Raw genomic sequence first — 23894 nt, forward strand, 5'->3', positions numbered from 1 at the left:
ACCCCAAGTCGGCCGATCTGAGGGGCCTGGAGGTGGAGTGGTGGGTGAGAAGACTTTTTATGTAGGTGGGGGCAAGCCCATTGAGGGCTTTGGAGACAAGGAGGAGGATCTTGAAGTTTATACGGAACCGCACAGGGAGCCAGTGGAGTGAGGCCAGGATCGGGGTGATGTGGTCGCTTTTTTGGGTGCCCGTCAGGAGTCTCGCTGCGGCGTTTTGGACCAGTTGCAGGCGGGACAGGGAAGATTGGCTGATGCCAGTGTAAAGGGAGTTGCAGTAATCTAGGCGGGAGGAGATGAATGTGTGGATGATCTTTTCCAGGTCATCAAACTGGAGGAATTGTTTTATTTTAGCTATCGTCCGAAGCTGAAGGAAGCTAGCTTTTACCACGGCATTGACTTGTTTGTCAAATTTCAGTGCTGAGTCAAATATCACGCAAATATCAAGATTCACAATTAACCTGGTGAATCTAAACTTCACTCCCTCAATAGCAATTTAAATAGTTTATCATAATCTGAATACAGATAATTTCTAATTACTGTACTGATATCATCCTCTATTAGCAGCTTTGCAATGCTACTTTGTACCAGTTCTTTCTATATGTGTCTTTTTATAATACCTGAGAGATTTTGAGGAACAAGATTATTATTCAGTTTTTTTACACCAATACACTGTTCTTAACAAAAATCTGCCCATCATGTGAAACCTTATAAATAACAGGTATAAATTAGATAACTTCAAGACCGAAAGTCAAAAACTTTTTTCATGACAGACAAATCTCCATCGTTTTACCACCAATTTGGACACCAAAAATGTGACATTAAAAATGCTGCCATTCATTTAGTCATGAATATTTAATTCATAAATAAACTTCATATGGCACCTCATACATATGCGTTTTGATAATCATCTAGGGAAATATCTTCATTAATACCAGGAGAAAAATACAGTAACATAAAGATAATACAGTGCAGTAAAGATCCCATAACGGTCGTTGTGTTTGGTTTCCATATCAGCCCATTATCGGGGTCGGTACCTCTAAGTTAAATCACGGAGGCTCCAAACCTCTAATGCTTTTCAAAAACCCAACTATGGTAGTAGTGATTTATGGGCAAGTTAATTATCTTTTCTTATTTTCCAATTTAATATATCAAAAACATCGTGGTGTCAAAAATGCAAATATCGTTTATGAGATATTTTCCACAAAAAAATCAATTTAAAAAAAATATATTTTGGACATAAATTTGTCATCAAAACTAAGAAACTGAGCCAATCTTTAATTTGGCAACACACTGTCTCTTTTTTACCTTTCGTACGGACTAGGTCGCCAACTTCATTCCTTCGTGTCAACTTCGGGAAGCTCCGCAAAGACTGTTATGGAGACATTTTACCCACAAAAAAAAGCAGCCCAAATCATACATTCTGACGAATCATCGGCCATCGATGGCTCATATCCATAAGCTAATGTACCGTTTAGATCACATTGGTGAAAATGCTTGGTTCTTGCTAATAATGCTTGGTTCTTGCTAATAATGCTTGGTTTATGCTTGTTCTGGGACACCAAACCTTTGAGTATCCACCGCAACGAATGCTTGTGTGTATGATATGTAACGCGCGTTGCGGTGTCCACTCGGATAGATGCAGTATTCTACTACATGATCAGGTGAATTAAGTGGAAACGTTGTTTGCAATCTTATTGTTCCATGTGGTATTCATAAACATAGAAAGGAATAAGAAATACGTGCACTTACTGTGCCAACCAGGTCACTGGTGGACACCACACGACAACCGTTCCACAAAATGTATTTGTGTATTTTGATGCCATTTTCGGAAAAGCCATCAATATATTATCTTTTCTTATATTTTTTGTTTATACTATGTTATTCATGAACGCAATAAAGTGCTTGTCAACTTTTTTGAAGGAATTTGTCACATTATCGTGTGCAGTATTGTAAAAAGACACATGTACAAATATTTGTGTTATTAATATAGAGCCTTTATGGCTTTTAACATTCTATAAAAACTGACTGCAAAAGTTAAAAACTGACTGCAAAAGTTTTTATAGATATGTGAAGAGAAAGAGATTAGTTAAAACAAATGTAGGTCCCTTGCAGTCAGAAACAGGTGAATTGATCATGGGGAACAAGGATATGGCGGACCAATTGAATAACTACTTTGGTTCCGTCTTCACTAAGGAAGACATAAATAATCTGCCGGAAATAGCAGGGGACCGCGGGCCAAAGGAGATAGAGGAACTGAGTGAAATCCAGGTTAGTCGGGAAGTGGTGTTGGGTAAATTGAATGGATTAAAGGCCGATAAATCACCAGGGCCAGATAGGCTGCATCCCAGAGTACTTAAGGAAGTAGCTCCAGAAATAGTGGATGCATTAGTGATAATTTTTCAAAACTCTTTAGATTCTGGAGTAGTTCCTGAGGATTGGAGGGTAGCAAATGTAACCCCACTTTTTAAGAAGGGAGGGAGAGAGAAAACGGGGAATTACAGACCAGTTAGTCTAACATCGGTAGTGGGGAAACTGCTAGAGTCAGTTATTAAAGATGGGATAGCAGCACATTTGGAAAGTGGTGAAATCATTGGACAAAGTCAGCATGGATTTACAAAAGGTAAATCATGTCTGACGAATCTTATAGAATTTTTCGAGGATGTAACTAGTAGCGTGGATAGGGGAGAACCAGTGGATGTGGTGTATCTGGACTTCCAGAAGGCTTTCGACAAGGTCCCACATAAGAGATTAGTATACAAACTTAAAGCACACGGTATTGGGGGTTCAGTATTGATGTGGATAGAGAACTGGCTGGCAAACAGGAAGCAAAGAGTAGGAGTAAACGGGTCCTTTTCACAATGGCAGGCAGTGACTAGTGGGGTACCGCAAGGCTCAGTGCTGGGACCCCAGCTATTTACAATTTATATTAATGATCTGGATGTGGGAATTGAAGGCAACATCTCCAAGTTTGCGGATGACACTAAGCTGGGGGGCAGTGTTAGCTGTGAGGAGGATGCTAGGAGACTGCAAGGTGACTTGGATAGGCTGGGTGAGTGGGCAAATGTTTGGCAGATGCAGTATAATGTGGATAAATGTGAGGTTATCCACTTTGGTGGCAAAAACAGGAAAGCAGACTATTATCTAAATGGTGGCCGATTAGGAAAAGGGGAGATGCAGCGAGACCTGGGTGTCATGGTACACCAGTCATTGAAAGTAGGCATGCAGGTGCAGCAGGCAGTGAAGAAAGCGAATGGTATGTTAGCTTTCATAGCAAAAGGATTTGAGTATAGGAGCAGGGAGGTTCTACTGCAGTTGTACAGGGTCTTGGTGAGACCACACCTGGAGTATTGCGTACAGTTTTGGTCTCCAAATCTGAGGAAGGACATTATAGCCATAGAGGGAGTGCAGAGAAGGTTCACCAGACTGATTCCTGGGATGTCAGGACTTTCATATGAAGAAAGACTGGATAGACTTGGCTTATACTCGCTAGAATTTAGGAGATTGAGAGGGGATCTTATAGAAACGTACAAAATTCTTATGGGGTTGGACAGGCTAGATGCAGGAAGATTGTTCCCGATGTTGGGGAAGTCCAGGACAAGGGGTCACAGCTTAAGGATAAGGGGGAAATCCTTTAGGACCGAGATGAGAAGAAACTTTTTCACACAGAGAGTGGTGAATCTCTGGAACTCTCTGCCACAGAGGGTAGTTGAGGCCAGTTCATTGGCTATATTTAAGAGGGAGTTAGATGTGGCCCTTGTGGATAAAGGGATCAGGGGGTATGGAGAGAAGGCAGGTACGGGATACTGAGTTGGATGATCAGCCATGATCATATTGAATGGCGGTGCAGGCTCGAAGGGCCGAATGGCCTACTCCTGCACCTATTTTCTATGTATCTATGTATATTCTGGATATATCTGCTGATTGTCTAGCTTTTACTGCTTATTTATTTGCTGACTATTTCTAACTATAAGCTTTGTTTCTCTGCTGACTAATCTCAGGTTATTATTGCACTCTAGCAAGTTTAAATTCTATTCAAAAGCATTGGAAATTGTTCCTCCAAGGTGCCATCATATTGAAATGTAATCTATCTGATTTGCACAGGTCTTATATCTCAGAAATCTGAAGGCCTGCTCCTTAATTTCTTCAGCCATATATTTGTTGTTTTCTTTTATATCTGCAATGGAGATGGAATGTGTGATTTTAAAAAAAATTTTTTTTTTTTTAGGCTTTTTTTAACTTGACGTATCAAGCAGAACCTGGAATAGAATTGCTATTGTCCTTATTCCTGTGACTTTACAGGCAGCGCAGAATCACATTAGATAATGCTGCAGCTTCACTGCTGACAATTCAATCCTGACATCTAATGTCAATGCCAAGTTTGCATGTTCTTCCTTTGACTGTGTGGATTTAGATACTGTGGGAAAAGAAAACGTGTTGATAGTGGTGGGAGAGTCGATGGACATGAGTGAGAGTGGGTTACAGGGAAGTAAGGACATCGGATAGATAGGATTGCTCTGTGAGCCATTATGGACTCAATGGGTCAAATAGTCTCTGTCACAAGAAATTTTGCCATGATAATCAAACCTGCTGGCTTTATGATGGTATGTATTATTCCATTATGTGATTTTAGTCACCTAAGTAATTTAGGGCACCACAATGGTGTTGCTGGTAGAGCTGTTGCCTTTCAGCACTAGAGATATGGGTTGGACCCTTACCTTGGTGCTTTCTGTGTGGAGTTGGCAAGTTCTCCTTGTGAGTACGTGGGTTTCCTCCGGGTGCTCCAATGTCCTCCCACATTACAAAGACGTGCAGGCTTGTAAAAATTGGCCTCTGTAAAAATTGGTCGATGTAGGAAGTTGATGAGAAAATAGGATTATGTAAAACTAGTGTGAACGGGTGATCTATGGTCAGCGTGAACTCAATGGGCAAAGGGCCCCATACAGTATCTAAGCTACAATAAAGTTAATTTAAAGGTTTATTTCTAAGCAAAATGAACCTGTGAATAACGTGAGATATTGTAAAGTGCTAAATAACATGATTTTAAATATTCATGTAAATTAAATCGTAACACTTGAAATAATCCAAGTACTGCAAAATTTTAATTTATGTTTACATTGTAGAAAAACAATATTTTTTAATTTTTTAATTTGTTGTTCTTTTTACTGACCTTTTATTTTCAATGTTTTAACAGGCCTATGCCTCTGGATGTGACATTGTCATTTTAGCCAGTGATTTTGAAAGACTTCAAATTATCCCTGGGGCCAAACATGGAAACATTCAAGTTGGATGTGTTGATTGCTCCATGCAGGAAGGAAAGGTACATGAATGTTTTAGAATACCTTATGTAACAATTGAATGGTTTTTTATGTTTTTTGGTGACTAAGCTTTACATTTAACCCAAGAGTTATGTTCTGATTTTGTTTGTGGTTTAGTAATTAATTGTTTGGCCTCTGCAACAACATCATAGCCGAAGACATGAGGAAAGTGTCATTCAATTTGGCCTATTTTGTCATTTGCTTAGTCATATTTGATTTGTCTCCAACCTTCCTTGTCTTGGCTTCACATTCATAACTAGTAATTTAATAACATTTCTATCCAGCGCTTCTAAGATCATCTTAGTGTGAACACCAAGGTAATTCTGGTAGAAAGCCAGAACCAGAGTTTCAGCAAGTAGGAAATTAGCAGGAAATGTAGCACTGCCCACATACAGTGAACAAAATTAAAATATATATTCAATATTACCAACCTCTCAATGTATGTGGATGGATTTAGACAGTAATGTAGATCTTCCCATCACATTTGTTTGCTTAAGGGAAGTAGAGATAATCCAGGAAATTGTAGGCTGATGAGCCTCACATCAGTGGTCGGGAAGCTATTTGGGAGATTTCTTCGGAATGGGATTTACTCACATTTGGATGTCTGTGACCAGTATTGTTCTGCGGAGATTTGTGCTAGGACCTATGCTCTTCTGATATGATTTGGCGAATAATGTAGATGGGTTGGTCAGTAAGTTTGCAGACGACACCAACATTGGTGGAGTTGTGCAGAGTGAGAATGTCAAAGGATACAGTGGGTTTTGGATCTGTTGCAGATATGGGTAGAGGAGTGGCAGATGGAGTTAACGCAAACAAGTGTGAGGTGTTGCACTTTGAGCGGACTGGAGAATGTAAGTGGTGTTACGACACATGAGTATAGGAGTTGGGAATCATTTTGCAGCTCTGTCGGACTGTGCTTAGGCTGCATTTTGAGTATTGTTTGCAGTTCTGGTTGCCCATAACAGGAAAGATGTGGAGGGTTTGGATAGGGTGCAGAATAGATTCAGCAAAAAGCTACTGGGATTAAAGGGTACCAACTGTAAGGAGAGGTTGGACAAACTTGGTTGTTTTTCTTTGGAATGTCTGTTGTTGAGGGGAGACCTGAGAAAATAGAATTATGAAAGGCATAGATAGGGTAGCCAGTCAGAATCTTTTTCTCAGGGTGGATATGCCAAAGACGAGAGGATTTGGCATTAAGATAAGAGGTCAGAGCGAGAAAGTTTCAAGGAGATGTGCAGGTCGTTATTTTTTTACACAAGAGCGGTGGAATGTGCTACGGGGGAGGTGGTGGAAGCAATTATGATTGTGGCATTTCAGATGCTTTTCGATAGGGATGTGGAAGGATATGGAACATATGCAGGCAGAGGAGTACTTGGCATTATGTTTGGAGTAGAAATTGTGGGCCAGGTGGCCGGTTCTGTACTGTACTGTTCCAATTTAAACAATCTGAAAGTTTCTAGAGTAGAAAGAAATCAGGAGCAACATCTATTCTGTGTCGGTATTACATTGCTGGATGGACATAGGATTTTAATATCTGATCAAAACCTTTTAGATAAGGAACAGAGATTGGGAAGTAAATGGTAAGAACCTGTAGAATAAAAACAGAGTTGTGTTTATAGTATTTCAATAAAAGAACCAGTCTGTGAAGAGCTGCCAGCCATTAAAGATAAAAATAAGAGCAAAACATGAAAAGGTTTGTCTTGGATCCATATTTATTTACCTTCCACCCATCATTCACGGGGAAGGCATAAGCACTACTTGAGGCCGGATATTAGCCATTAAAGTGAGATGAAGTCCTCAAAGGTATAGGCTTAAACATTAAATGCTCATGGATAGTTGATATTTATGAGTGTTAAAGGAGTTGGGAAGGAAGTCAGTAAGACACTAATAATCAATGAAGGAGTTACAAAGCAGCTAATGTGCCCACATTTTAAAAGGATGGCATATCAAAACAACGGTATTAATTCAAACTATGTAATACATTTAATTTTGCTTGAAAGTAACCTCTAGAAATATTTAGTGGATATAAACCGACTAAGATAGGATAATTAAGACAGGAAAGTTTGGCCTGATCAAACCCTTTCTTTCTCGGAGATAATGATATCTCTATTAGGTTGTGGGAAGTTGAATGATATGCTGTATCAAGATTTCCAGTGGTTATTTAGTCAGAAGCAAAAGATCATTAGTTTAAAAAAAATAGGTGCAATAACAGTAATTGAGTACTGTTTAGACTGATTCTGGAGGCAGGGAGAATATTTGAACACAACATGGTAGTATTAAAGATAGAAATAAAAAGCTTGAGTAACTCGGCAGGACAGGCAGCATCTCTGGAGAGAAGGAATAGGTGACGTTTTGGGTCGAGACCCTACAAATATGATGAAAAAGAATTGGTGATGAAAGGCCACTGTATTTCTAACTTGCTTCAGTGATTTGGATTTGAAAATAAAAGTATTATGGATACCCAAGGAGGCTGTACAGAAGATGCACAATTAAGAAGGGTGAACTCTCGATTGCTAAGACCTTGGAAATGAAACTTAATATAGAAAATTGTTAAGTTGTAACTGAACCAAGATTGTAATGTTAATACAATAGTGGTAGATATGTAACAACATTGTCAGTTTTGCCCTTCAGAGTTATTGATGAAATTGCCTTGCTGTGTAATGCATTTATCATTTCTCCACCAGTGCCTACATCTACACACATCTGGTGCATTGACCTTCATTCCTCGGGTACATAGCTAATTGCTGTGGAAATTTGTGTCGGGATTGTTTAACTGGAACCATGCATATCTTGGAAAACTTTCATCATTTTTAAAAGGCTCATATTAGTGTTCTTTGACGATATATATATATATATATATATATACATATATAGAGAGAGAGAGATAACAGTAACCAATGCAGTAGGATTATACAGCCTGAAGAAGGGTTTCGGCCCGAAACGTCGCCTATTTCCTTCGCTCCATAGATGCTGCTGCACCCGCTGAGTTTCCCCAGCAATTTTGTGTACCTTCAGTAGGATTATATATGTGTGTGTGTGTGTAGATAGAGAGATAGATATATATAGAGATAGATAGAGAGATTGAGAGATAGATATATAGAGAGATAGATATATAGAGAGAGAGATAGAGATAGAGCAGTAACCAATGCAATAGGACAAAACCTGAAAATGTTGATGACAATTTGATGCTACATTGGATTTATCGAAGAATGACGCCAAATCTGAGATTTCTAAACTGGATAACTGTTCTTTGTTCACAATTTCTGGACATTGCCATCTCAACATTAGCCTTCTCCAGATTTGATATTTAGTTCCCAAGCTCTAACCCAGCTAATGTTGGATCTACCTGCAGCGTAATGAAGCTGCTTTTGTATTCCTTGCAAGAAGAGAGATAAATTCCCCAGCAGTTCTTCCAGGTGAGACAGATGTTCAGTGGCACCTCCTCTTAACAATCTCCTGCATCCGGTGCTCCCAATGTGGCCACCTGTACATCGGAGATACCAGGCGCATAATTGATGACCATTTCGCCGAACACTTGCACTCGGTCTGCCAGGGTCTACTGAATGCATTTTAACCCTCCTTCCCATTCCTGTACTGACATTTCTGTCCTGGGCTGCCTCCATTGCCCGAGTGAGGCCACACACAAACTGAAGAAACAGCATCTCATATTCCGCTGGGGTAGTTTACATCCTAACAATATGAACAATTAATTCTCCAATTTTAGATAACCACCTACAACCTTCCCCTCCCCTGTGACCCACTGGACGTACACCCATTTCTCCCCACTCTCTCTTCCACCTATATTCCTTCCTCTGGGTTCATAATTCATATTTCTTCTAATGTTATTTTACACCTTATCTCTTTTCGTCTCTGGCCTTTATTCAACCATCTGCCTATCAAAAACTCCACTCGCCTGCATCCTTCGATCACTAGCCAGGATTTGGCCTGCTCCAACACTCTTCTTTGTCCTTTGTCCCTGCCCAACCCCCACCACGGTCAGCCTGAATAATTGGCCTAATGTGAAATGTTATCTATCCAAGATGCTGCCTGAATAGTTAACACTGCAGCACTTTGTATCTTTTTTTAATTCCTTGCTTCAGTTAATGCAGGAAAAGAAACAATTTGTCATTATAAAGTGTCTGAAGAAAGGTTACACCCAAAATGTCATCTGTCCACATCTCCCTCCATCCGCGCTGCCTGGCCTGCTCAGTTCCTCCAGCACATTGTTTCTATTTTTCTTTATAACCTCTGTATTAATATTTCCTCTTAGCTCTTAAGATCCCTCTTATTCCACATATCTCTGTATTTTCTAATTTGCTATGCATTCCATTGCCTTGTTGCATTTTTGCAAAATACATTACTTCACTTCTCTGAATATTGTCAAAGCCAACAAGCCCATCTATATGTAACTGCCAATTTTTATTTTGAATGCAAATTACTTGTACCATAAACTCTGCATATCATTTAATAGGTACATTAGAAAACGAGGGATCAAATATAGACACGTGGATAATGATTACCATGGAGAATTGTGGATCCAATTTGTCATTCTCCCTTAGATCCAGGGTTATTAATTTTGTTTTGACCAGCATGCCATCTGGTACCATATCAGAAACCTTGCTAAAATCCAGGTTGACTAATCTCCCCGATCTATTTAAGAAAAAATCAGCTGAAGAAAGATGGAGTTGGAAGGTCAAGGGAATAATAGTTGTGAAGAATATTGTAGATCAGGAACATGTGTTTCCCAGATGGTGTCTTGACTCCTTGGTGATATCACTGAATGGATGTAAAACATTCCGAAAGGTGAGGGTGACCAGCCAGAGATTGTTATCTGTAATTGTAGTGTATATAATGGTACTGTAACTTTAAGAACGGAGTACTAGAATGGTATGATTTATGTTGTGTGATATATTCTATACGTTATCAGTCTCGTGGATATGTGTGAGTATGCGCAGTGTACCTTTGCAAAATAAAGAAGACCCACATTGGCAACAGCGTGTACTGAAAACCTGTGCTTGTTTCTATCTACATGCTGAAGCTGTAATATTTTACAATGGCAACGAGGATCGGATAGAGTTGGTGAACTCAACCTTTAAATATAGTGCAGGACTGTTTTGCAGTATGCAGTATTGTTTAACATTTTAAACAGCAAATATGGAGCTGTGTCGCAGTTGTTTGTGAACTGGACACGATAGGCTGCAGATCCTTCTATGCATGGGACTGTAGTTTAAAACAGCAGCTTTACAAATCATCTAGAATTTGTCAGGCTATCTTTGTGTTGTGTCTATGGGGCAAGATGGTGTCCTTGGGATACATAGGCCGATTAGGGACTTTTGACAAGAACCATGAAACCTTTACCTCGTACTGTGAGCGAATGGAAATGGTTTTTATTGCAAATTACATTGTTGAAGCTGAAGAAACAGAGGATGGTGATCAAGTGCAGGTAAGAGCACAAAACAAGGCCATCCAGGAACTTCTTCTTGTGTATGGCATGCACAGCCTAAAGTTGTAGGACAACTTGTTCTATTTGATCTTATTTGATTGTGCACGCCAGGTTGATTGCATTCGTCGAAACAGGGAGGTTGAAGGTTGCAATCTTCCACCCCACCATCCAGGAACAAAACAAAGCCATTCTATTAACTGAAATTGGTCCTGAAGTTTATGAAACTCTCACCAACATCCGAGCCCCAGAGAAACCAAGCAATGTTTCATTTGATACTGTTCTTTCAAAACTTGATGCTCACTTCAACCATAAGCCCATAGAGATTGCAGAAAGTTACAAATTTCACACAAGAATCCAGAAGTCTAGTGAGACTGGGTGAGTACATTATCTCATTGAAGAAGTTGTCTCTACACAGCAATTTTGCGACATTTCTGGATTGAGGTTTGCGTGATAGATTTGTATGTGGAATGCTGGATGAGCAAATCCAATCAAAATTACTGCACACACCAGCCCTTACCTATGATTTGGCATGCAAAATTGCTTTGGCCATGGAGACGGAATGTGAAAGTGCACATGAGTTTCGACCAACACATGCTGGCACAGTCAACAGTCAAAAGGCAGTTCCAAAACACAAGCATGACAAGACAGGGAAAAGGCCTTCACAGCAAAGTTCTGGGCAAAGCATAGATATGTGCTATTGATGCAATGGTCAACACAAAGTAAATGTGCCAGTTCAAGGACTCTGTGCTACAACTGTCAAAAGAAAGGCCATATTGCATCAGCATGTAGAGCACCATCACAAGACGGCATCTATACTATGAACATTGGGTCTGGAAAGGAAGACTATCAGACAAGGGTCAAAGTGAACAATCAATACATTACTATGTGTATTGATACCGCTGCTGATTGCACAATTATCAGCAAAGACATCTATGAATCCAAATTTAGCAATATGCCTATCACAGAAACGTTCAGCTGAAAATGTACTCTGGAGAAGCATTGGAGACATGATAGTTTGTGATGTACAACACAAAGACAAGACTTTGAAATTGTTGCAAGTTATGTCAATAGGCCGACGTTGATGGGCAAAAATTGGCTCTGCTTACTGAAACTGGACTGGAAATCTGTATTCCAAGTCAAAGCGCAAATGCAATTGGATCAGTTGTTGCAGAAACATGCTATGTTCAAAGACAGCTACGATGGCATAAAGGGTGAGCAAGCGCACATCAGGATTCAACCCAATGTGGAACCTATCTACTGTAGACCGCGAGCACTGCCATATTCGTTGAAAAGTAAAGGAGAAGCTGAAATCAAAAAGTTGGAACAAAACGGTGTAATGGTTAAAACAGATCACAGTGATTGGGCTACTCCAATAGTAGTGGTTCCGAAAGCAGAGAACACAGTGAGATTCTGCGGAGACTACAAAGTGACCATCAACCAGGCAGTAGATGTTGAACAGTATCCACTACCAACCTCACAAGATTTATGCACTGAACTTGCTGGTTCGAAGGTATTCTCTAAGCTAGATCTGTCACATGCATATGCTCAGCTAAATGTTGATTTAAGAAGAAGAATAGAATAGAATGCCTTTTATTGTCATTCAAACAACTTGGTTTGAACGAAATTGCAGTTTTTACATTACAAAAATAGAATAGAATAGAATAGAATGCAATTTATTGTCATTCAAACCTAGGTTTGAACGAAATATCATTTCTACAGTATTTTTTTTTTTAGTTTTTTTTTACATTACAAAACAATCCAAGACCCACACTTAACACAGTTTACATAAACACCCATCACAGTGAGTCTCCAACATCTCCTCACTGTGATGGAAGGCAAAGTCTTTATCTCTTCCCTTTGTTCCTTCTCCCGTGGTCCAGCAGTCCAACTGCAGTGTCGAGGCGAACTCGGGCTCCGATGTTAAAGCCCCCGGTGGGCGATGGTAAGTCCTGAGGCCGTTTAAGCCACACCGGGCGATGTTAGGCCCCTGCTCCATGTCCTTAAACCCGCGATTCCAGCGGGAGAAGTCGCCGTTGCGGAGCTCGGAAAAGCGGTCTCCCACCAGGGACCCGGAGCTCCCGATGTTCCTGTCCACCGGGCCCGCGGCCGGAGCCTCCGAAGCTCCGAAGTCGGGTCACAGTCGCGCGCCACCACAGCTCTTCCCGCACCGAAGTCGGCCAGCTCCGCGATGGCAGGTCTGCAGGCTCCGCGACAGGAGCCCCCAGGTTGGTCCCGGCCGGAGGCCACCGCCGGCTCCACGATGTTAGGCCCAACGACACCGGAGACCCGACAGTGAAAAAGTCAGGTCCCCGTACAGGGAAGAGACTAACGGTTTCCCCCACATCCCCCACCTATACACAGCTAATAAATAAATAAAAACTAGGCTCAAGACATACATTTAACAAGAATTTTTTTTTTTAAAAGACAGACGACTAGTCGAGCCGCTGCCGTTAGGCGCCGCCACTCAAACCAGCAGTACCTCACGATAAACATACACATGTGGTTGTATTCCCACACAAAACTACCCTATGGAGTGAAGTCAGCACCAAAAAATCTTCCAAGCTACAATGGACAAGATTCTGCAAGGAACATCAAATTGTTTGAGCAATCAAGATGACTTGCTGATTGCGACTTTTACTGAGGAGGAGAATCTGGAGATACTCAGTGAAGTGTTGAAATGGTTTGATGATCACAATATAAAGTTGAAAAGAAGTAAATGTGCATTCTTACAGACCAAAGTAGTGTATCTTTTACAACTAGTGAAGGAAAAGATTGAAGCTATAGCAAACACACTAACACCACAGAATGTGTCTCAACTCCACTCTTTCCTGGGTATGGTACAGTATTACTCGCGCTTCTTACCCGAGGAACCAACAAAGCTAGCTCCTCTTCACAAGTTGTTGAACAAGGGTAAAAGTTGGGAAAGGCCCAAAGAGCAACAAAATTCGTCTGATGCATGTGAGAAGAGTTTGACCAGTGATGCATTACTTGTTCACTACGGTACAAATCGCGAGTTAAAGTTAGCTTGTGATGCATCTAGTTGTGGGGTAGGAGCTGTGGTTTCAGATGTAATGGAACATGGTCAAGAAAAGCCTATAACATTTGCATCACACACACTTACCAAGAGTGAGCGTAATTATGCACAAATCGAGAAAGAAGCCCTTGGTGTCGTCTTTGGAATTAAGAAATTCCACCAGTGTCTGTTGGGTAGGAAATGTTACTCATGATTTGGGTATAAAGAGTTATTCTGTTGGCAGACTTCAATAAATTTAAAAGGTGATTTAAGAAACACTACTTCGAAGGTTAAAACACAAGTTGCAGCTGTTTTTAAACCTAAAACTCTGTGGACTACTCCAGAAATAGGTAGTGGTGAGTTCAGAAATAGATAGTGATGGAAAAATGGGGAAGGAGGGAGTGCTTTTGATTTTTGGGGTTGAGAAATATAATTTTGGGGAAGGTGGGATCTCGCCGCATAGCTGAGACACTCATGAGAGTTATGGTTTCGGACCGAACTACATTTCTCACGGAACACTTTCCCCCATCAGCGATTAGACTGTTTAAAGAGCATGATGCCTCTGGATTGGTGGAGATAGAGGAAAGGGGTCATCTTAAGTACTGAGTTGTCCATTTTATTTTGGTTTGTCTCGTTGTTACTCAACGGCCTCTGCCTGGACTTGCTGGAAAGGTCAAGGTCACTACTTCAAATGTGCTATCTATGAAACATTCTTCTGTGTGGGTGTATTGGTACTATAAAAACATTAACTGTTATTCCAGATCTAAACACCAGAAATTGAACTCCCCTGCACCATTCTCACACCTGCTGGTATCTATTTTGTGTGTCTGAGGTATCTAGAAATGTTTTAATTCATTTTTGTACTGATCTCTGTCACTTGCTTTCTTCCCTGTTATGTCATCTCAAATGTTTTCTTTTCCTATCTTCTCTTGTACTCCTTTTTCTCCATGTGAGCTACTTGTGTATTGTTTAAATTTTCCAACACCACCTCCTTTCCAGTACACTGAATATTCCCTCTCACCAAACCTGAGTTTAAACATTTTTAAAAGAAGTATTTTGCAGAACTGGATGCCATGCTTTTCTGGAGAAGATTTTAGAAACCATAGAAACTTGTACTTAGATTTGTTTGAAAGTGAAAGCACCACAGTTATAAAAGGGTCAAGGTTGCATGGGTATAGAATTGTCTTAAGGGCAAGAGCAGAGATTAGGAAATGGTTATCTTTCATTCTGGATGACAGTGGCTATTAGTTTCCCCAGGTGTTGGTAGTGGGATATCTTGTTATATATTCATGACTTGGGCATGGGTGCACAGAATAAAATGTTCAAGATTTGTAGATGACACAGAAGTTTAGTGTGGGAGGTAGGATAGTAATTGAAGACAAGATAGTAAATTGGCTGAAAGAGCAGACAGCCAACTGATCGAATATAATGTATAAGAAGGAACTTCAGATGCTGGAACAATCGAAGGTAGACAAAAATGCTGGAGAAACTCAGCGGGTGAGGCAGCATCTATGGAGCAAAGGAATGGATGACGTTTCGGGTCGAGACCCTTCTTCAGACTGAATATAATGTAGATAAGAGCAAGTGATAAACATTGGCAGAAAGAACAACTAGAATATATAAATGGCACAATTCTATTTGGGTGTGCGATATAAATCGGTGCATTAATATCACTCATTATATAAATAACAAAAATCGAACTCTCATTGATCAGATTGTAAAATTCCCAGAGCTTTGAAACAATGAGCCCTTTTTTTCTTTGCCAGTGACCTACTTTTTTGTTAACTTCTAGTTTTGAGGAGATCTTAACATTAAAATAGTTCAATAATTTCCTGCATCAGCAAATGTTGTGTCTCCATAAATGGTAGATTAATAAAACTGATTAATGGTTGCTTGTTTAATAATTCCCAGATTTGATTTTAAAGCCACCTGGTTATAAAACGGTAATCTGTAATTGAGCAATTATTGAACCTAATAATCATGCCCAATTATTGAAATTTGTCATGTGATATCATTTTCAGTTGATCATTTGACAATGCTTCAGTGTGCAATTGAATAGTTAGTAAAATGACGTTTCAGCAGTGGATCAGTTTTCCAGTGCTGAAATTATCTGGTACAAGGCTGCTTTTTTATAAAGAAAACATCAAATTCTCTCTGTTACAACTTTTGAAAGTATGCAATTGTCCTGGTACTTTTATAATTCTCAAGATGGTTCCATGTAAGTCTCGTGTTAACATGCTGGACGAATATATCATAGTTAGGAAACTGATTAAATAGAAAAACTCTAGACAATGCTTAATGCCCCTGTCCCACTTTGGAAACTTGCACGAAAACCTCTGGCTACCACAGAGCACGGTAAGTCCTTTAGAGAGCGTGGGAGAGAGGAAGAGAAGGGGAGAGAGAAGGGGGGGGGGGGGAGAAGGAGTGGAGACAGTTTTAAGAAGTTTAATTAAGTTAGCGGGCATTTTACCTTCCGGCGGATCTTCTAGGTCCTGAAAACCAAAGATCCGATAGGATCTTTGCTGAAAACTCCAATGAGCCAATCAAAATGGCCGGTCAGCGAAGGAGATTGCCTTCGATTGCCTGTAAGTAAATAGCAACCGCACTCCACTGGCTTCGACCAAACAGCAACCTATTTTTAGTCGAGGCCTGTTTTGTTTTTTTTTAAATAATCGCAGGAACATAGAAGAAGCCTCGACTACGCGGAAACTACTTTCCACAATTAGAGAGAGTGACCGGAACCTCCGGGAACCTCACGGAAACCTTGGGTTAGCAAGGTCTCCAGAGGTTTCCGTTCAGGTTTCCTTTCATGTTTCCTAAGTGGGACAGGGGCATAATAACTGTGTCATCTCTGCTGGATAGGACCTCAGTTTCTACTTTTGACATCCTTGACGGGAGAGGAGAAGATATTATGGCAGTTATTTTAATTACTATCCAGTAACACATAAATAGATAGTGTACATTCTCGCATCTCCCTTCCAAAATTGGCTAACAGGCCAGTAATCTTGAAAGCATTCCCCAGTATTGGTGTATGCCTTCAGGAAATGAAGCGAAGAAAGAAGTTCAAGGGGTGGGGGTGGAAGATTCATTTCAGTTCTCCATTTCCAAACTAATTTATTTCACCCTTATTGAGGCCAACAAAGGGCTAACAGAAGTTTAAATATGTTCCATACTGCCACTAGCAATTTTCTCAGCCTAAAGTTAAATAGAGGCTCAATTGTTTAACTAATGTTCTATTGGATGACCATAGTCTTCTTCTAACCTTGTGATTACAATCAAAATAGATTAATTTGTTTTTTGTTTCCTTGCTGTTTGTAGGATTTTCCTCATCCCTCAGCACTCCCTCCTCTTCCTCGTCACCCTCCCTCTTCAATCCCTAGAGGGGGGAGGGGGCAGAGGGAGGGAGGGGGAGGGGGTAGAGAGCGAGAGGGAGGGGGTAGAGAGGTTGGGGAGGGGGGTGCAGAGGGGCAGAGATGGAGGGGGGTAGAGAGGGAGGGGGGGGTGGAGGGAGAGGTGTAGAGAGGGTGAGAGTGAGGGCAGAAAGGGAGGGGGTAGAGAGGATGGGAGTGAGGATAGAGAGGGAAGGGGCATCTCCCTCCTCCACACCCCCCCCCCCCATCTCCCTCTTCCACACACCCCCCCCCCCCATCTCCCTCCTCCACCCCCCCCCCATCTCCCTCCTCCACCCCCCCCATCTCCCTCCTCCCCACCCCCCCCCCATCTCCCTCCTCCACACCCCCCCCATCTCCCTCCTACACCCCCCCCCCCCATTTCTCTCCACCACCCCACCCCATTTCCCTCTTCCTCATTTCCTTCATCCTCCTCCCCTCACTCCCATTTCCTGCCTCAAGACCAACCCAGTTTGTAGAGTAGCGTCAGGGCCTGGTTCTCGTACTCGGCCCGGCCCTGGCTGTGGACTCCAGCCGTCAGCTCGACCGCCAATTGAGCTGAAGTGCAGAATACAACCTCAACTCCGGACTCGTCCCTGACCACGGACCCAGGCTCGTCCTTGGTTCCGGCGGTGGGTTCTTTCTCAGCCCAGGTCACGGCCCCATCCCAAGCCCCGGGCTCGGCTCTCACTTTAACTCGAGCACGAGGTTCGACTCCAGCCAGGGCCCGCGGCACAACCCTTTCCACTAGGTGTCGGGCGTTGAGCTCCGGCAGCCACCGCCACTTTCAGCGCTCACGGTCCTTGGTTCCAGCGGCAGCTTCTTTCTCGGCCCCGGTCACGGCCCCATCCCAAGCCCCGGGCTCGGCTCTCACTCCAGCTCCCAGGCTCAGCTCCAGCCAGGGCCCACGGCACCGTCGGGCGCTGGCAGCCATCACCACATGAGTGCACTCGAGTGCCCCTCCCTCCCGTGGGGTCCCGTCCTGCCTTGCGAGTCCATTGTGAAGTTACTCGGGTTTTTTTTTCCGAAATGGATGAGTTTTCAGGCTGTTTTTAAAACTTTAAACGATTAAAAACTTCAGAAATATAGGTGGGAATGTGACAGGAAGATGTTTATCGCCTCGACGGGAAAAATGTGAGTAGAATGTGTGAAACTGGGAAGGCTGTGGCCTAGCGTTTGGAAGAAAATATGAAAACTAACCAGATTGACTGACACACACACACGCAGACACACACACGCAGACACACACGCAGACACACACACGCAGACACACGCACGCACACACACACACACACACACACACACACACACAGCGAGAGTTTTATAGTAATACTAGAGCAAGTGAGACCTGTTGGGTCCCGTCCCCTCAATGTGTGTGGGGGGGGGGGGGGCAGCCTGTGGCGTCACACACACACACTAACCCCCCCCCCCCCTCCTTGATATTATATTCATATTATAATTAATATTAATTCATATTTAATTATGAGAGAGACAGAAGGAACTGCAGATGCTGGTTTACCAAAAAAGACAAAAGGTGTTGCAACTCAGTGGGTCAGACAGCATCTTTGGTAAAGTGGATAAGTGACAATTTGGATCAAGACCCTTCTTCAGATTTAGTTAGTTAGATAGATTTAAATCCCACAGATGCCTTAGAGGGATTTGAACACCTCTCTCTGGTTGCCTGCACTATCAAGTACATCGTTTACTGATCAGGAACATTGACCTGTGGAGTAAAGGGGTTGGACAGGCTAGATGCAGGAAGTTTGTTTCCGATGTTGGGGAAGTCCAGAACAAGGGGTCACAGTTTAAGGATAAGGGGGAAATCTTTTAGGACCGAGATGAGGAAAACATTTTTCACACAGAGTGGTGAATCTCTGGAATTCTCTGCCACAGAAGGTAGTTGAGGCCAGTTCGTTGGCTATATTTAAGAGGGAGTTAGATGTGGCCCTTGTGGCTAAAGGGATCAGGTGGTATGGAGAGAAGGCAGGTACAGGATACTGAGTTGGATGATCAGCCATGATCATATTGAATGGCGGTGTAGGCTCGAAGGGCCGAATGGCCTACTCCTGCACCTATTTTCTATGTTTCTAAATCTGACAATTCCAATTTGGAAAATATCCAATGTTGAAATGTTGTGGTAAATTAATGGCTTTGGCACAAAGTGACCATGGGGCACTTGGAATCCTCAATGTCAAAGGTGGATGGTGCTGCAAGGTTTGTAGTATAAGAGATCAGTTCCCCATCTGCTTGCTTCCAGTCACATTCTGGAACCTGGTCTATGGTTCTCTTCAAACTGATTTTCCATTGTTTGTTTTATAATCATGACACAAATCCAAATTGAAGTCTGCAGACTGTTCATCTAAATATATCAAACCTGGGAGCTTTGTCTAACAGCAGCCAGGTTCTGGGACCTTTACAAATGTAGCGTTGATGTCAAATGTATTATAATGGAGCAGGTCAATGAATTAACTCCCCTTCCCATTCCAAAACTGACCTCTTTGTCCCGGGCCTGCTCCACTGTCAGTGTGAGGCTAAACGCAAATTGGAGGAACAGCATCTTTTATTTCTCTTGGGCAGCTTACAACCTATGATTTGAACATTGATTTCTTTAATTTAAAGTAACGCTTTAATTCGCTCTTTTTTTTTCATACGCTTCTTTCCCCCCATCCCCCACCCTATCCACAAGCATAGCCTCCAACTGCGCAGGCAGAGCTAGAGAGGGAGGGGGGGTAGCGAGTGTTAGGGCGAGGGGCGTAGAGAGGATAGAGAGAGAGGGATGGAGAGGGGCAGAGAGGGAGGGGTTAGAGAGGGAGGCGGTGGAGAGGGAGGTGAGGGGGTGGAGAGGGAGAGGGAGGTGAGGTGGGTAGACGGGGAGGGTAGAGGTAGAGGAGGGGGTAGAGAGTGACAGAGGGAGGGAGTTAGAGAGAGGGAGGTAGAGTTGGGGAGGGAGGGTAGAGAGGGGGGGAGGGAGGGTAGAGAGGCAGGGGGCGTGAGAGGGAGTGTAGACGTTTGAACAATTCTCCCTGTACCCTCTCCCTCAATCCCCGCACTCTCCCTCCTCAACTACCCAGGATGTTTTTCCTCTCCTCCACTCCCCCAATCCCTCCCTCACCTCGTCCAGCGGAGCCAATGGAGCTGGGCTTAACGGGTCCGAGCCAAGCGGGGCCGAACGGAGCCGAGCGTGCGGGGCCGAATGTGTATCAGCGGGGCCAAGCGGGTTGGAGTGCTGGAGTTCCCCTCATAGGGGGGAGGGGGGTAGAGAGGGAGGCGAGGGAGGTCAGGGGGTAGAGAGGGGGAGTGGCGGAGATATAATAATATAAATTGAGCTTTTCTATTTATATTATTACAAGAGTAAGTCGGACCCGTTGGGTCCCAGTCACAGGGGAGGCCTGTTTCTCCCAACGCAACCCGTTCCCCCAGAGCAATATTCCACAACTCACCCATTGCCCCTAACTGCGCAGGCACGGCTCATTCCCCTCACACCGCAGCACTCCCTCCCCCCTTCCTCTTCATGTGTGGGAGGGGAGGAGGGGTGTAGGGGTGTGTGTGGGCAGGGGGTTGGAGGTGGGGGGGAGAGCGTGGTGGTGGGGTGGGTGGGGAAGGGGTGGGAGGGGGAAGGGGGGTGTGGGAAGGGGGGGTGGTCGCAGCAGACGCTCCTCGCACTCTGCTCACCCCGCGCCTTCAGCTTTCAGCTTCATGCATAGCTCCCGGTCCCACTCCGACTTCACTCAGAGGCTTCGGGTTCAACTTAACACGCTGCTCACGGACTCATCCCCGCATCAGTGGCTTTATTCTCCGCGGGTTCTGGAAGGGGCGTTACCTTCATGTTGAATGACATGCGAGAAGACCAATCTGCTGATCTCATGATTTTTTTAAACCTTTATAACTTTTATAATATTTCACCGATCGGAACAAAACTTGGTGCGCTTGGAGCAAAGGAGAACGGTGAGTAAGGTAGCGAAAAAATCATAGCGATATATGTTACCATTTTTGCGCAAATTAAAAGAACCGCAAACCGGAAGTGGTCAAGATTAGTGTTTTAGTAATAGTATAAATAGATACATAGGAGATGGAAGTGATAACGAGTGAACCTCGAAGACAGGGACAACTTATTTTGTTGTGAATCTGTCAATTTTCCTGGCATCAAAAGAGCTCATGTCATTGTGAGAATTGTAAATTAATTATTAAAGCATTTTGCATGTGATTCCTCCACAGATTGCAGCATCATATGGAAATTTAGTTTGCATTTTTGAGCCTATTCCCCTTTTAAATCGGGAAAGTAAGCATTCTAGGGTAAGTGGAGATAGTTATTTTTTTTACATTTATCTTACTGAAAAAGTATTCTTAAATGTTGATGTGTTTCAACATTATTTCTTTTGGTATCTGAGGAGTATATATTTGACAGTATTGGAGCTCCATTGTCTCAGCATATGACAATCCCGCCTTCCTGGGAATTAACCTTGTAAACCTACGCTGCACTCCCTCAATAGCAAGAATGTCCTTCCTCAAATTAGGGGACCAAAACTGCACACAATACTCCAGGTGTGGTCTCACTAGGGCCCTATACAACTGCAGAAGGACCTCTTTGCTCCTATACTCAACTCCTCTCGTTATAAAGGTCAACATGCTATTTGCTTCCTTCACTGTCTGCTGTACCTGCATGTTTACTTTCATTGACTGATGAACAAGGACCCCCAGATCCCGTTGTACTTCCCGTTTTCCCACTTGACACCATTTAGATAATTGCCATCCTGTTTTTGCTGCCAAAGTGGATAACCTCACATTTATCCACGTTAAACTGCATCTGCCTTGCATCTGCCCACTCACCCAACCTGTCCAAGTCACCCTGCATTCTCCTGGCATCCTCCTCACAGTTCCCACTGCCACCCAGCTTTGTGTCATCTGCAAATTTGCTAATGTTACTTTGAATCCCTTCATCTAAATCATTGATGTATATTGTAAATAGCTGCGGTCCCAGCACCGACACTTGCGGTACCCCACTAGTCACTGCCTGCCATTCTGGAAGGGATGAATTTTTCTTACCACAGTATTCCACCTTCCAACAAGCTTTCTGTTGGTGTGGAACAGATCTAGAGGGCAGAGCTGTTTGACTCAAACCAAAATCATCCCAACTTCAATCATCCAGCTGCAACATACAGACTATTTATTTAAGCATTTTTTTAAACATTGCTGTAAATTCTACATGTTGAAACCAAAATGTATAAAAATGGCCTTTATTAAAATCTGACAATGTGCAGTTTAACTGCATTTGATCTTTTCTATTACAAATCTCAAATTGTGGAGTACAGAAACATAGAAACATAGAAAATAGGTGCAGGAGTAGGCCATTCGGCCCTTTAAACCTGCACCGCCATTCAATATGATCATGGCTGATCATCCAACTCAGTGGCAAATAAATAAATGATGGGTCTTTGTCCCAAACATTATGGAGGGCACGCATTCAGAGGCTGAACACCAAGCTGTCATATCTTACTCACAGAAGCATAAGAGAGAACGGGCCTTCATCTTAACGTTGGCAAACTAAAGGTCTATAAAGTTTTTATTATGTGATAGAATAAAATAGTTAACCGAGTCTTTCTTTACAATTGCTTTTTCATCATCATACTACTTTGGATTCTCGCATATTGTGGATTGATTTTCATTAATCTGCGGGGCTCGGACTTAATTAATTCTATTGGTTATGTGGACATTAACTATAAATACAACATGGGAAAGTATTGCTAAGATTTAATTAATGAAAGAATCAATTAAAGACATGTATTAAAGATAATTCTGGCCAAATACATGTACAATGTTTTTTTGTTTTTTCAACAATTACATTTTGTCTTTATTTTTCAAATTAACTACTTGCACATGAATGTCTTTAACTAGTTTATCATTACAACTTTTATTTGTTCATTACAGCTGAATTATCAATGGCAAAAAAGTGGACAGTTTGTATTGGAGTCAAAGGCGCATAATTTAGCATGGGATCCTCAAGGTAAGAGAAATTACAATGCTTGCTTTCAATTAGAAACCTGTTTTCCTGATGACTGGAATGTTAGAGAGTCATCACCCGATTGAATTGTTTACAGTCAATATGAACCAGCTGATTTGTAAGTTTACTTTCCCCTGGTTATAGTTCGAGATTCATCTGTTCTGACTTTGTCTTGGATCTGTGATCGTTTATTATGTCTTTCCTTCCTGAATTTGGCTGTGGATACTTGAATTGAAATTCTTATTCTTAATTAAGCTGGAATCTTGGGATAGTCATTACTGACTTTGGGCATGTTATTTTAACTCCTTTATCAAGTAGATTTTTGGCTAATCTTCCTTCAGATTGATTGTGGTAAGGGGGTGAGGTGGGAGCTGGACAAATCCAAAGAAGTGATAGATAGGTGGGGAGGGTTCGATGAGTGAACAAAAGCCGGAGATGAAAAGACAAAAGGTTGTGAGCATTAGTTTCCAAAGGGCATCTAAAATAATTGGGAGGTAAAAGAGTGAGAGGCAGAGATGTTGAGACAGGGAATTGGGTTGCAGGCTGTTGAAGGCATAAATGCATATAGTGGAGTGATTAGAACAGGTGAAATGCAGATAAATCAAATTGCGTACGTCAGCTGAAATATTGAAAGGTCAGCCAGGACTAACTCCACCTCTGCTACTTCTGTGTACACCCCTCTTTCCTCAACTCTTCAGCTGTCTTATTGAATGGCATGTTTGAGAAATGAGTAGTA

General features: G+C 42.3%; 1 protein-coding gene across 6 annotated transcripts in view; it reads left to right on the forward strand.

Moving 5' to 3' along the window:
* The window catches only part of dmxl1 (Dmx like 1), a 240997-nt gene that overhangs the window by 33251 nt on the left and 183852 nt on the right, over positions 1–23894 (forward strand). For all 6 annotated transcript variants that reach the window (XM_033017479.1, XM_033017480.1, XM_033017481.1 and 3 more), the window contains exons 2-4: positions 5192–5317; positions 21376–21453; positions 23086–23161. In XM_033017479.1, coding sequence (XP_032873370.1) covers positions 5192–5317; positions 21376–21453; positions 23086–23161 — 280 coding nt within the window. The remainder of the gene's footprint in view (positions 1–5191; positions 5318–21375; positions 21454–23085; positions 23162–23894) is intronic.

Source organism: Amblyraja radiata, chromosome 3 (assembly GCF_010909765.2).
Source record: "Amblyraja radiata isolate CabotCenter1 chromosome 3, sAmbRad1.1.pri, whole genome shotgun sequence".
NCBI classification, from domain to species: domain Eukaryota; kingdom Metazoa; phylum Chordata; class Chondrichthyes; order Rajiformes; family Rajidae; genus Amblyraja; species Amblyraja radiata.